Genomic DNA, 13,755 nt, shown 5'->3' on the forward strand with positions numbered 1-13,755 from the left:
TTCATATCCAGGGTGCATGGTGCACTGGCCACGTGTACTGTTCATATTCATTGAGTAGCCCCGTACCATCTGGAGTGTTGGCATTTCATGGGTGTGGGCTGCTGCAGTTCGCCCTGAGTTGTGGCATATCTAGCGCAGTTTCACAGCTGGAAGGGAAACTGAGTGTTAACTTGCGACATGGTCCATGAAGGGAGTGGAGAGTATGCATTAAAATGCAGCCTAATCTTGTCAGACATTCTAGCATTGGCTTGTGAGCACGAGTGCAGGCTGTTGCTGGGAGCTGTCTCGGGTGAATGGAGGTGTAGTTTGGTACCAGTTTCGTGGGTACCTTCTGAGTATTGAGGCCAATTTGGCATGCCCTGCAGAGGTCGTATTAATAGGAGTTGATTCTAGCTGTTCTTTCTCTCTCTCTCTCTCTCTTTTTTTTTACTTATCAGGGCACAGAATGCAAAACTATGGATTGCCTTCTAGTGAAGAAGTTAATGTGGGCATCACACTAGAACTGTTACCGTTAAGGGTTTGCTAATGATGCTGGCCTTTGGTCTGGTTGCCACAGGAGCAAAGATCTGTCAGGTGGTTTGCTATTTGTTAAACGTGAGTCTGTCCTCAGGCAATACATTTGTGATAAAATTGTTACGGATATACCGGTAACCCATTTATGCTCACAAGCAAGCAGATTGTGTGTACTGACAATTAGTAAACTCTAGATGGTATACTATTTGGCTTTGTTCATTATTAGGCGGCCATAAGAGTGTGGCCAAAATGCAAGTGAAGGATCATTTGTGAGCAGAGTTGTGTGCACACTGTCAGGAAACAAAAGCAGTAATGCATAAGCAGTGCCGCATTTAAAAAAAAAAAGAAAAAAGCACGGAAGTTTGTATTGCTATGCTTTTATGAGGGCCAGTTGAAAGGAACCTAGGGCAGTTTCTTATGGTGACTGTTGGGCCTCGTTCATGTGTGAATATCTGCACTTCAATGGCTGGTTTACACAGCTGTCGGAATGGTTGTTGTGAGGACCATGTCTCGAGCTGGAATGCACAATTATGTGAAGGAATGCGCTAAAAGTGGCACAAGAAGACAACACGAAGACAACGAAGCGTTTTCAACCGAAAAGGCGGAAAATGGAACTTGTGTAAGCACTTCTATTGCACTTACAAAAACCGAAATTGACATGATAAGTGCAGATGCTGTCTCGTGGTGATGGTCACGTGTTTGATGATGGGAAGGTTGCATTTTTCAAAAAACTGACGTTGTGTATATAAACGCATCTTCCGTAAGGAATAAACAGTTGTTAGTTTGCGCTTGTGTCGTGTGTGTGTTGTCTTCTTGTGCCACTTTTAGCGCATTCCTTTGCATAATGATCAACCAACTGGCCCCGGTAATAGCTTTGGAATGCACAAACGGCTTTCCTGCAGGAAATATTGGCTGTGGCTGTGGCTGTCAGTGATGCTGCATCTCTTCCTCCCAGTTCTCTTGAACTTGGAATACTAGACTTTCAACTGTTCCATACCTTGACAAAGTTCGAAATCTGGAGATTTTTCTGGTGATGATGCTTTCAGGGTTGCTACATGTAAGGCGACGTAACACTGGAGGGATCATTTTATTCCTTGAAAATGGCAAAGCTTAAGTGAAAAGTAGGAAGATGCCTGCAAGCGATGAGGGGCAATGTGAGGTCTTCGTGCAGTTTGACTATGGCTAAAACCACATCACAAGTACGTGTGGGACCCTTCATTCGACTCTCATGCATGTAGGAACAGCATAGAGTGGCACTTGTTGTGGAAGGAAAGAAGTGCAAGTTTCTGTTCACAGAATGGAGAATCAAGAGGAAGTAAGAGGAGTAAGTGATTGGATGAGCCATGTGTTGGCTTCATCGGGTGTGCTGCGGCATGACTGCCCTCAGCACTTGGTGTTGTGCCGCATAGTGCCAGAGATAAGTGTTGCTCAATGTCCCATTGCAGAAGCGATTTGTGCCAGCAGCATCTGCACGGCATGTGCCAACAGTGCGTGAACCTGTGGCTGAACGCAGCATCGGGTTCTGCCTCCACGAATTCTGCCTACTCGACGCCATGCTGGTTCACGGGCGCATGTATTGCGTTGCGTGGGACTACGGACTAGACAGAGTCGACAACACGGCGGTGCAGATTGTCCTCGATGCCGTCAAGGTACACTCATCCTTGGTTGCTACTGAGCTAGTGAAATGACTTTTGATGTCTTTTTTTTTCATAATTTTCTATCATTACTTTAATCAGTGTGACTCTCATGAGTGCTAGTGCTGTACGTGGCATTATAGCCATGTGTATTCTGCTGAGATCTCGTAATGCTCATGGGTGACAAGCAGTACTGAAAAGTACAAGGAATTGAGGTAGTTTTGTGTCAATGAAGAGTCTGCTGTTTTCAATTTAAAGTGTGATTTTCATTGATTCATTAGCACCCATATTCATTGCTGTGCTTTCCTGTTCTGTATAAACAAGTTTGCATGGGTTAAGTTTGCAAAAATATTAAGCTAGTATTTTTCTCTGCAAGTGGTCTTTGCAGCAGAAATAGTAAAACCTCGCTGATACGTTGTTGAAAAAATTAGAGGAAAAAAACTTATTATTTGAGAGAACATATGATCCAAACCACCTAACTTCGGAAAATGTAACAGTTGAATGAGGTACAGAGGAATTTACTGACAGTTTCACTTTATAAAAATATTGATTAGCATTCCTTGGCCCAAGGTCTGAGCAGCTTTTTTTCTGATGCTCACAGAATTTCATCCGCATTTGTGTTTTCTTAAGTGATGAAGGAACTTCGAAGACACCCGGTCTGTCTACGACAGCTGCGAAAGTAGCTGAATCTCTTGCTTTGCCCCCTTGCACCTAAGCATTGTGGGATAGCCGTCATGGCGGCTGACTGTCACAGAGTGCTTGCTTTTCATGCAGTGTCCCATAAAGCCCCTCTGTAGTGTTTTGTGTCGACCAGGTAAAGTATTGCCATCCTCCCTCTCCCCTGTGGCATCACGTCCAGTCTTGAATGAAAGCACTACCGTTTTGTATTCTCGGGGCGAGTATGTCTGCGGAGGCATTGCAGGGCTTCAGTTTTCATCTGTCGCCTACCGATCCTGAAACAAGTCAGTTAGACTGTTAGAGGCCGAGAAAAAGCATATCAGCGCGATGATACAAGGTTAGCTCAAACCCTGAAGTGCGCTGTGCTTGAGGCATGGATATGAGTGGATACAAAATGAACGGCAACTACCGGTGGAAGGTGGAAATCGGAACTGGGAAAGCTATATGCAGATGGGGAAAAAGGCTGTGGTGCTCTTCAAAGATTGGCGGTACTAAAAAAAAAGCATCAGCAACCACAGAGCGCCACACTTTAGCGTCTTCCATACCTAGCCTGCACCTATGTGAGGGCATCATTGTGGTCCACAGATGCTTCACTCTCTTGCCCTTGGGCACTGCAGAAAAGCCGCTGCTCTTCTTTTCATGTCATGTCCCCGCAGAAATGCCTTCTCCTATTTTAGCGCACTGGTTTTTCTTTTTTTTTTTTTCTGAGGCTTTGCCCTTTTGCACCTAGGCACTGCAGAAAAGCCGCTGCGCTTCTCTTGTCATGTCATGTCCCCGCAGGAACGCCTTCTCCTTTGTTAGTGCACTAGTTTTTCTTTTTTTTCTGAGGCTTCGCCTCTTTGCATCTAGGCACTGCAAAAAAGCCACCATGGTGGACAACTGCCTCTATATTTCAGCTCATGCTGCATGCCCCCTTGTTTGCCTCACTTTATGGCTCCACATGTGTGGTTGGTTGCTAAATGTATTACACGGCCAGAACTTGTCAAAGTTTTAAATGTAGATCCTCGGAAAGCGTGTTATCTGGGGACGTATAACTGGGAGAAAAACAGTGTAGCTCTATAGGGGCATTTTTAATGCCCGTGATTTTGAACATATGAACTTGCAAATGTTATGAACTGGGAATGTATCGGCGAGGTTTTACTGAAGTGCTCGCTTATTTTAAGTGGGAAACGCATGCAAATGTGAAAATTTCTCGTTTTAAAATTTTGTCACGTGCTCTTGGCTTCAAATCTCTGAAAGATGAGACTCCAGATGGCTTCACTGCAAACTGTGGCTTACGAAAATTATTTGCACAATGGAGGGCCTTTTTTCAGTAACAGCTTTGTTGAATGTGAACCATAGTGTTACATTGTGTATGTTGCCTGAAGGCATTTATTGAAAACTAATTGCTTTCAAATATTTACCGTGATGCAAATTTTTAATGAGTGGTGGTTCGAAGCCATGCCAAAGCTGCGAGAGGGTGGTATTGTCATATTCCTTATTTCAGTTGAGGCCTCTTGTACAGTGCATTCCAAGTTGTGATATGAGAGAACATTTTTGGGATAAGTGGAAGACAGGTGAATTTTGTGCGTATCTAATCCCTCGAGCTAGCTTTATTTTTCTGCACAAATTCCACTATGTAGCCAAACACTTGCCCGTTACAGCAACATGACAATGCAAAAAACATGGCTAATAAAGGGAGGATGAGCACCTGGCCTTTCCTGCACATCCCTTCATGTGGTCTGCCTGGCTGTTGTTGCCCTGGAGCACAAAACTTGCCTCGAAGTTGGCTGCAAAATTGCATACAGAACTGTGCAGCGGTGAGGGGTGTGCACTGCGGCACGTTAGTGGCTCACAGAATGACTTGCCGGTTGGACAGACGTCTGGATGATGGCCTTTTTTGTAAAGTTTTCATGGGCCAGGTCAAGATGTCTGAATTTTTTAATGGAAACGTTTAGAAAAAACGCAGAGTACCTACCATTGGAGCTTATTGTGCAGCAGGAAGTTGTGGTACGCAAGTTGAAGGTAGCAGGGCTTTACTGTGTGCGTAACAGATTTCACGGTGGGCATAGCTCAGAGACAATGTCCACTCCTGGAAATACCTGGCGTTATGCTTTATGGCTACATGAGCTTTTGGCTCTCCAGTTGAGGTGAATGGGAAGCCGTTCAGCATCTAAAAACACCCAACCTGCTCACCGTTCATTCAGAGACACACAGAATAAAAATGAAACGGGCTTTCTTCAGGCTCTTTGTGTAAAGGAACACTGAGAAAAAATTGAAGTTCTTGTGTATTGATAGATGACTGTATTCTAATGGCGGAGGCTGCTGTTGTTGAAAAAGAAAGCTTTTATCAGCCAGAAAAGGCCAAAAAATCAAATGCAGGTATTTTGCTGCCACTGGCAGTTTTCACTGGCAAACAGGGATAATGTCAAGACAGTTTCTTTGTAAGTGGGCCTGTCGGGCTAGGCCACACCACCATTCAGTTCCAAATGGCAATCACGAAGCCCTTTTCATTTTTGATGTCACGAGTATAAATCAAGGGATTTTTTAAACACGTTTTTCTCAGCAATAAATGTGTCTTTTGTTGCCCGATAAACGTCAACGTAAGTGCAACGAGCCGGACAATCAGTGTTTACTGGGAACACAAAATGGACGGAGTTGCCTTCAGTGTTTGCTTTATTGGCACATATGCTCTTTTTTTTTTGCTGGGCAAGTGGGACAACTTGAGACATAAAATGCCATAAAGCGTATATGCTGTTTGCTTCCTTCAGCCCTTTAAAAGAGGTTTGGAGGCTCTCCAGCCAAAGGTGCTGAGTGGATGAAAAAAAATGCCTGACTTGACAAGTTTTCACTGAGGACTCTTAGGTTGAACAGTTGATATCAGGGAAACTGCTTAACAAAGTAGGCCCACTCCTTACTCTCTTGGGTGACAGGGCTGTGTGCTCTTGATAGCAAGTGCTAGCTTCTCTAGTCTTTCAGAGATGTGTGCTGACATTAGAGCAAAGCCTGTGCTGAGTCTCCCATTGTAAGCAGGCTGTTGGGGCTTAGTGTCAAGCTTTATTTGAACCCAAACTATCTTGAGAGGAGACGTGTGCTTGACATGTCTCTCAGCAGATTCCGTTGCTTCGCAGCTGCGAGTACAGTTGCTGCCTGCTTTGTGCAAGACCGTTTAACAGTGCAGGAATTGAGGGTTTTCCTGTGGTGTCAGCTGTGCGCTACCAACAGTGGCAGCTTTGGTGTGCTAAGCAGCTGCACATAGTTGAGGGGTGATGCAGTTACTGTTTTCTCAAGTACATTGCTGGGGCAGAAATGGGCACGCAGGGCTTGTGGGAATACTGTGCATGCGTCGACGCATGCGCATTGTGTCGTTACTTTGCAGAGAAGGGGCATTCATGTCTGATGTGTTGCTACTTTGTGTGAGTGCATCGAAGGTTGTTCTAGGGAGCAGTCAGGCCCAGAGGGAGCTTTGTCGGACATAATCAGGATTTTCCATAGGCATGGCATGTTGCATGAGGTTTCATGGTTGCTAATGGCGAAGTGAAAACAAGCAGCCTCTGCCAACCTTGACAGGTGCCAAGCAGTTTGGAGGAGCATTATTAGTAGTTGCTTTTTGCAACCCTTGATGTCAGAGGGACTGTCTGGCATGGCAGTGGAGTTGTGAACTGTTCCGAGCTAACAGCATGGACGGCATGGGACAAGAACAAAGGAAATAACAGGACAAAGCACTGGCTCAGAGCTGAAAAATTTATTACTAGCATTTTGCTTACACGATAGTTGCAAGATGCATAGATGATGGTTCACATTTTTAACTTGTACTAAGACATTGCAGCTCTTTGTTCGTCAGTGCTGTGAAGTTTGGCTGCTACACTTGTCATGGTTTTTTCGAATACAAATAGCCTCCATCGCTTCGGGTGTTGTTTGGCCATGGTGCATGCAACGTGCACTAGGTTGCATCGATGACTGAAAGGCGATCTCCTGGTGTACAGTGAAGCAGCACCTTTTAACTTGCAACTTAGCATGCCATGCAAAAGTCGTTGTACAAAAGAACTGCATTCCCTCCAGGCCATGTATGGGAACTGGGCATCCTTGCATTGTGTCTGCATTGTGCAAAATGTCTTGCTTACATAAAACTTTGAATTTTTAGGAATTTTAGTTATCAATTAGTATTCTGTACTCTTTCATGAACTGCCATGTGGCTAGCCCTGAATTACAGCCATTTGCACTGGATCTGGGTGTGTTCTGTGATTGGGCACAGCACCTAGTGCACTTTACTACTAAGCATTCAGCATAAATGAGGCAGTGGTTGGGCAGTTTATGTCATTTTAACATAATTTTGCAACCCTAAGTACAGTAGAACCTGGTTAATCTGTTTTATAAAAAATGAGGAGTGAAGCATCTTGTCTGGGAAAGTGTACGATCCGAAACCACAATGATTCAGATAAACGCGACTCAGGAATAAATACAGAGGCATTTATTATAATACTTACACTTCCTGTAAGGCTGGTCGGCACTTGTTTTCGCAAGTTCTGAATAAAATTTCCGGTGCTTTGCAGACTCCTGTCCACAGCTGTGTGGTTGTTAGTGCGAAAAAACCTTGCAGCATATCCGGTCCGGCAACAGAAAAGTATCCGAGATGGTTTCGTTTTCATTTTTGTCATTTTTTTAATGCTTTGCCTCATCGCAGGTGTGCACTGCAAAGAAGCCACTCTGGCAGGTGACAGCCTCTATGCGTTTGCTTTTAGTTCCACGTGCGTCGAGGCTTGCCTGCCCTTAGGTTAGCGCATGTATGGTTGGTTGCTAAGCGTATCATAAATTCAGAATTTTACATAATTATGAATGTATTTATCTGGAAATCATATCCGGAAATGCATTAACCTGGAGAAAAATTTACAGGGACACCTAATTTTATTCTGTGTTCACTGTTAATGCCTTCGCCGGAAGTGACGTTCCTTCCCTCCAGCCAATGGGTGACTTTTTTGATTGACTCCTGAAGAGATTTTTATTCCTCACGATTTTGAGCGTATGAACTGGGAAACTGCATGAATTGGGAACGTATCAACAGGGTTCTACTGTATTTGGGCAGGACTAGTATTCCATGTTAAGATTGTGTGTAGAGGCCCTGGTGTGAAATTGAAGTAGCGGGCAATTACAGTAGTTCTTTGTCACTGGCTATCTCTTGGCTGTTATCAGTGGTGGAACTGCTGCTTCAATTGCGCCAAACTGCACCAAACTGCGCCAAATGCCAGATGCTGCTACAAAATCAAGTATTTGCTCACTTTTGCGCCACATCTGCACCAAAAGCTCTGTGCCAGAGCGAAACTGAAGTTGGCGCTTTTAAAATGCTGGCTGCGTGCTCCTTCCATGACTGTGCCACGGAAAGCAGGGATATGGAAATGGTAAAAACTTTCAGTAGTTTGTGAATTGTACTGTACTGCAAGTTTTTGTTCGAAGTACCGAAAATCACGGATGTTCCTGCTCCCCAGAACTTGTAGTCAGATGTGGTATTTCTAAACAGCACTCACTAGCTTGACATGCACGATCTTGGTCTTGGCACATAAATTGAACCTGCGCTTTCCCCATATGATGATTGTCAGCATGTGGCGAAAGCATGTGCATCATAGTGCTAGCCCTGCATGAAAGTTGTTGATGGCCATTGCAAGAGCTACCATGGCATCTCCGCTAGGGTGGCTGGAACTATTGAGGCGTGAAGAGCGGTCATGTTTCTCTGGCCGCAAGTGGCCTTTCTGTGCACCATGGGCGCTGACGCTAGGGGCTCTGCTCTCGTGCAGGGGGTGAGGCGTGCAGGCCATGTTTAGATGCCTCATTTCTGTGCTAGGCTTTGTTTTGAGCAGCCAGGAGAGAATTTCAATTCATATTTCAGTTACGTTGGGTTTATGTGCGCTGACATTGGGCTTAAAAGGCAGTAATGAGGCATAATGATTGTCTGTTGTGCATGGAAAATATGAGCTGGGAACACTTGCGACGTTGCTTTGAAGAGCCACGCGCACCACCATTTAAGTCGGTCTCTGCTGTTTGCCTGGCGCTTCTACTGAGCATAGCTGTATTTTTTGTTTTTCCGTGGTCAATGCAGCTTCGTATGCGAGCCCTTCTGTTGGCAGTGATGGGTCGTCGCAGTGCGTACAAGCTGGACCGTCGACGTGTGCAGCACAACTTGGGAAAGGTCCCACGAAATCCTTACTTGCAGCTCCGTCCAGGACTTATCATCGAGCGAGCACAGCGGTGAGTGCTCTTTGTTTGCAGCTGTCGCTCGCTCTTCTTGTGTTGGAGGGTGCTCTCTAGTTGGGCTCTTTCTCTCTGAAAATCAGTCCCTGCACTTGTGGGGCTCACTGGTTGTTTCCAGATCACACCGACTCTTCCATGGACTTTTGTGAACTAGTCCATTCTCTGGTAACGTCCCTCTGCATGGGCACAGGTGAGGTGCTCCTTGGAACCGCCCATTCTTCCAGAAGGGCACAGAGAGAGTTGCTCTGTTGGAAAATGGGTACAGCAACTAGCAGCGTTGCAGTGTTGCATGACATCATCATCAACAGGGTTGCAAGTGTTGCACATCATCATCATCACCACTGCCGTTGCCATCATCATCATAATCATCATCGTCGTCGTCATCTACCTCACTACGCCCACTGCAGGACAAAGGCCTCTCCAATTAACGCTGTTGCATAACAGACCAGGAAGTTGTTAATAAAGGACGTTGCCCATAAAGCAAAAGTCACAAAATAGGTTCAAAGTTCCAGTAAAAAAAAATGCCCAGTGAGGCAATCTAAGTGGCTAGTTTTTCCAGTGCTCTGCAAGCTTATGCTTGAACACGTAGAGACTATGCTCATTGGCAGCTGTTTTTTGTAGCTGGCTCCATTTTCTGTGGACAGTAGGTAAGATAGATTAAAATACTAGTTGAAATCTGCAAATGCTGTGTGACGTGAGAGTTTAAAACATGCTGTGATGCGCAGCTTGGTGGGACAAGAAGTTGGCTGTGCGGCCATGGGAGGTTCAAGTCTAGTCTGTGAAATAGCTAAAGTTGTGTGATTTTGAGGGCTGAGTACTTTTCAATTTGAGAGGTGATTAACTGTACTGTTAATGCATTGAGGACCACGCACAGATGTAATGAATCTTACCACATTATTTCATATGGCATCGGGATAGCTAAGAAGGTTGGATGGCACTACAAATAGTTAGGCACATTCAAGTTTTGTGTGAATGAAGGTTTTACAGCTTAGCCTCTAGGCATATAAAGGGCATTCTGCAAAGGTACACCGTGTGATTGACAGCTGTCGGCTGCCAATTTTGTGTTGGGATCTGACCGAGCTAACTTCTTAGTGCTTATGATGCCAGAGTTTGATATGACTCTGCTAAGCAGGGTTCCTGAAATTGGGGAGTTCTGGCAAATCGTGTCAGTCCACTTGTGCGATATTTCCATGAGCTTACATTGGTAGATTTAATGTAGTAACTGGCTTCTGTTAAATGTAGGTTTTTTTTTATGTGGTAGTAAAGGATGCAGTTGTCAGTATGTGGTGTAGTAAAGAACAGTAGATGTAAAATGAATACCTTTTGTGAGGTCACTTGCGGAGGTGACAGGGAAAAGCAGACCAAGAAAGAAGCCCTGCTTTGGCAGCAGAAGTGACCATTCTCAACAAGCCTGCATTGAAAGTAGTCAATAAGGAAGCAGCAAATCCACCGTATATTTACTGGAGGCTGAGACATGAAAGTTTAGCCGCAAGTCACTGTTGGTGAAAAGGCAATTGAAAGCTGAGACAAAATTGAGATAAGGAGATTGGTTTGAAGTTGCATCTGGATGTAGCCATGCCTCGGGTTAGGTGGGATATGGGGCAAAATTTGAGATTTTGATGAATTGAGATATTGGTATTGGTCTCTGGAATTTTTTTTTTTTTCTCGGCATTCATTAACTAATAAGGAACCTATTTACCAAGTTAATCATTACATGAACTGTAAAAATGAAGAAAGTTTTTCCAGCACTGGTAGCTTGCTAAGTGGCGGCAGGGCCTAAAAACATCATTTTCAGTGGGTGAAACTGTGGAGAAAGTCAAATTGTAGTTTTTTCTTGCTCTTTCTGGCCTGTTGAAGCCTTCCGTAGTGATTGAAGCAGAAATAGGTAAAAAAAAAAACGAGAGCCAAAACAACATAGTCCTAGCCTAAGGATCTGTGATTGGCACTGTGATTGGCAGAAAAGTAAAATTGAGTCTGCGATTGCTGGAAATACATCATGTGACCTTTTGAGATCAATTTTTAGCTTTTGTGCCCCATCCTTTGCTCTTAGTGCTGCCTGTGCCAGTTACGGTTCAGCTTATTTTCATGAGTTTCCAAGTATGAAAAAGATCACTGAACAGTTTGAAGGCTGAACAGTAAGAGGTGTAAATTATAGCCATTTGCCATTGAGCAGTGCCCCAATTGAAGAAGCAGGTTTTACTTTCCCAAGAGATGCTTTTCACTTATAAAAAAACCTCTGAAATAGAATGAGAGATTTTGAAATTTATGCACTTGTTTCCTCAGTTTGCATATTTTGGCCAGACTGCACATTTAAGAAAACTATTGTTTTCGTACTGCAAAGACAAAGCTCACTTTGAAGGCGCTTTCTTGATCAAAGTTTTCTGAGGCAGAAGACCTTACTGAAATGTTCTTAATTCTTAGATCTTTATTGCAACAGATCATAATTTTTAAATAGCATTGGCGGCAAAAAAAAAAAAGAAAAGGGACTCATTGGACTATCGGCACTTGAGCAGGCATTTTTTTTTTAAGCTATGAATCTGCCAAAAGAATGGAATTAGTTCAGGAATCATAGATGTATGTTTTGCCAAGTTTTTGCTTGTCAACAGACAGTTTGTTGCCAGATTTCATGGAGTACCACGTTCCTGTAAGATGTAGGTTCTTTTGGAGTTCAATGCCAGTGTATCGGCCTGTTGTGTGGTGGCAAAGGGTGCAGTTGTCTGTGAGTCCAAGTTTGGTTAAGGTGAGTGGTCACTTGAGAAAGTTTGTTTACTTATATGGTCAAGCCTCGTTATATAAATAGGTAAAATAATAAAATAATTCAATATAGCCAAAATTTGTAATATAAAATAATATTACTGCAAAGACTATTCTTATATATTTACAAAGACAGATATAAATCTCGCTTTCTAGACAGGAACTAGACATTTTTAGTATAGATTAGTACATATTTCAGTTTCCACACTCACAGCTGTAATGGCACAGCGATCTGCACTTCATCAATGAAAGTTTTAGTGTACCTTGGTTGCCACTTCATCCAAGAAATGCAAAACACACTGGCACCATCTCGTGACAAAGAGCTAAAAGCACATTTTCAGCGATGCAAAGGGTGCGTTGTTTTTCATCGAAGGGCACGCCAGAGAGAGCGTAAACGTTGACAAAACGTAAGGAACACTCTGGAGAGAAAACAACACTGTGCTTAAAACAAATCATTGGTATTTTACTGAGATGTGGTCACGTGATGCGCTACACTAATAATGGCAGGGTTTCATTGTGAGATGGCACTTACATCGATTAAGTGTACATCACTATGCCTTAACAACTTTAAGCGTGGAAACTGAAATGGATCGTACTCTACATTAAAAATGTCCAATAACTGTCAGAGGGGTGAGATTTTTATCAGTCTTTGGTACATTGCTTCTGCCAATGTGCAATTGCCCATCACTTTCTCGGTGAAAATTCTCTGCAATGTTTCCAAAAAAGCCGTTGCAGAATCGAGCTCCTTAGACAGCAAGCTTTTCTTTATGCCGAAAAAAATAAGGGGCTTAAAGTTCACTGTTTTGTACCTTTTGCACAGCTATTTTTGCACATTCCTTCTTTCTATTCACCATTCATGAGCATAGTTGCTTGGACAAAAGAATTGTCACTATACATTCTAACATGTTCTCGTTATCCTTACATGAGCTCAGTTTTCATTGAGCATAATTATGTTTTAGTGATATTATTTTGGTTTCTGTTTTGTTCATTCTATCTGGGAACCATAATTGTTATCACCCCCCTGCAATAATGCCCCCCCCCCCCCCCCCCCCCCGTCTTCCCCAATTGGATTATGTAGGTATGGGTGTAAATGGATAGATATTGTTCCATTTGACAGACAAGTTACTGAAGTTGTACACCATGATTGTCGTAAGCTGGGGTATTTTGTGTTTGAGAGTAGCAATTTCTGAGCAGTTAATAGATTGTGTGGGGAAGGGTGGTTGCTTGGGGTAGTTGCTGAGGTGATTGTGTGAATCTGGTGTTGCCCGTGTATTCATTTGAGGCCTGACCAGAAACTGACCCTTATGTAGCGTTTATGAAAAGCTGACAGCCTTGGTCAATGAGGCCTCGCTGCACTCCATAGGACTTTCATTTCAAGGAGGGAATATGTTTAGGCGTGTTGGTTCATCATTACACAAAAAGCATAGTGCGGGAACTACAGAGGACAGCAAATGTTTCTTGCGGTTTTGGAGCATATATATATACCCCTCTGGTTCACAAGGGGAAAGAAGGAAAAGGAAACGACAAAATTGCCACGTGCCACCTACGCCAAGAAATCCAGCTCTGTCTTTAATAGGGCCACAGATGGCTTTATCATGTGTGATTGATTCCGTTGTTGAGGGCCCGCATCGCAGATGGAAATTGAAGTCTCGCATGAGTAACGAGCAGAGAGCAGAAAACAAGAGAAAATAAAAAGAAAGCAGAGGAAAAGACAAGATAGCAGTAGGGGTGTGCGAATATTGAAATTTTCGATTACGAATCGAATACGAATATGAAGAAAAAATGGCTTCGAATATCGAATCGAATACCGAATATCTGGTCAGCACAAAAAATAAATTCAGAAAAGATGATCAAGCAAACATTGTTGCATATATTTTTTTTTCAAGATAGTGTCTGCCCTTTGCAACTGAATTAAACAAAACTAGACTGCCTGAGCACCGTATAAAAAAACACA

The 13,755-nt window shown here is 43.5% G+C and overlaps 1 protein-coding gene across 1 annotated transcript in view; it reads left to right on the forward strand.

Moving 5' to 3' along the window:
- The window catches only part of LOC144115953 (transcriptional adapter 1-like), a 73,366-nt gene that overhangs the window by 12,745 nt on the left and 46,866 nt on the right, over positions 1-13,755 (forward strand). The window contains exons 6-7 of the mRNA XM_077650589.1: positions 1,959-2,162; positions 8,896-9,044. Coding sequence (XP_077506715.1) covers positions 1,959-2,162; positions 8,896-9,044 — 353 coding nt within the window. The remainder of the gene's footprint in view (positions 1-1,958; positions 2,163-8,895; positions 9,045-13,755) is intronic.

This window comes from Amblyomma americanum, chromosome 1 (genome assembly GCF_052857255.1).
Source record: "Amblyomma americanum isolate KBUSLIRL-KWMA chromosome 1, ASM5285725v1, whole genome shotgun sequence".
NCBI lineage: Eukaryota > Metazoa > Arthropoda > Arachnida > Ixodida > Ixodidae > Amblyomma > Amblyomma americanum.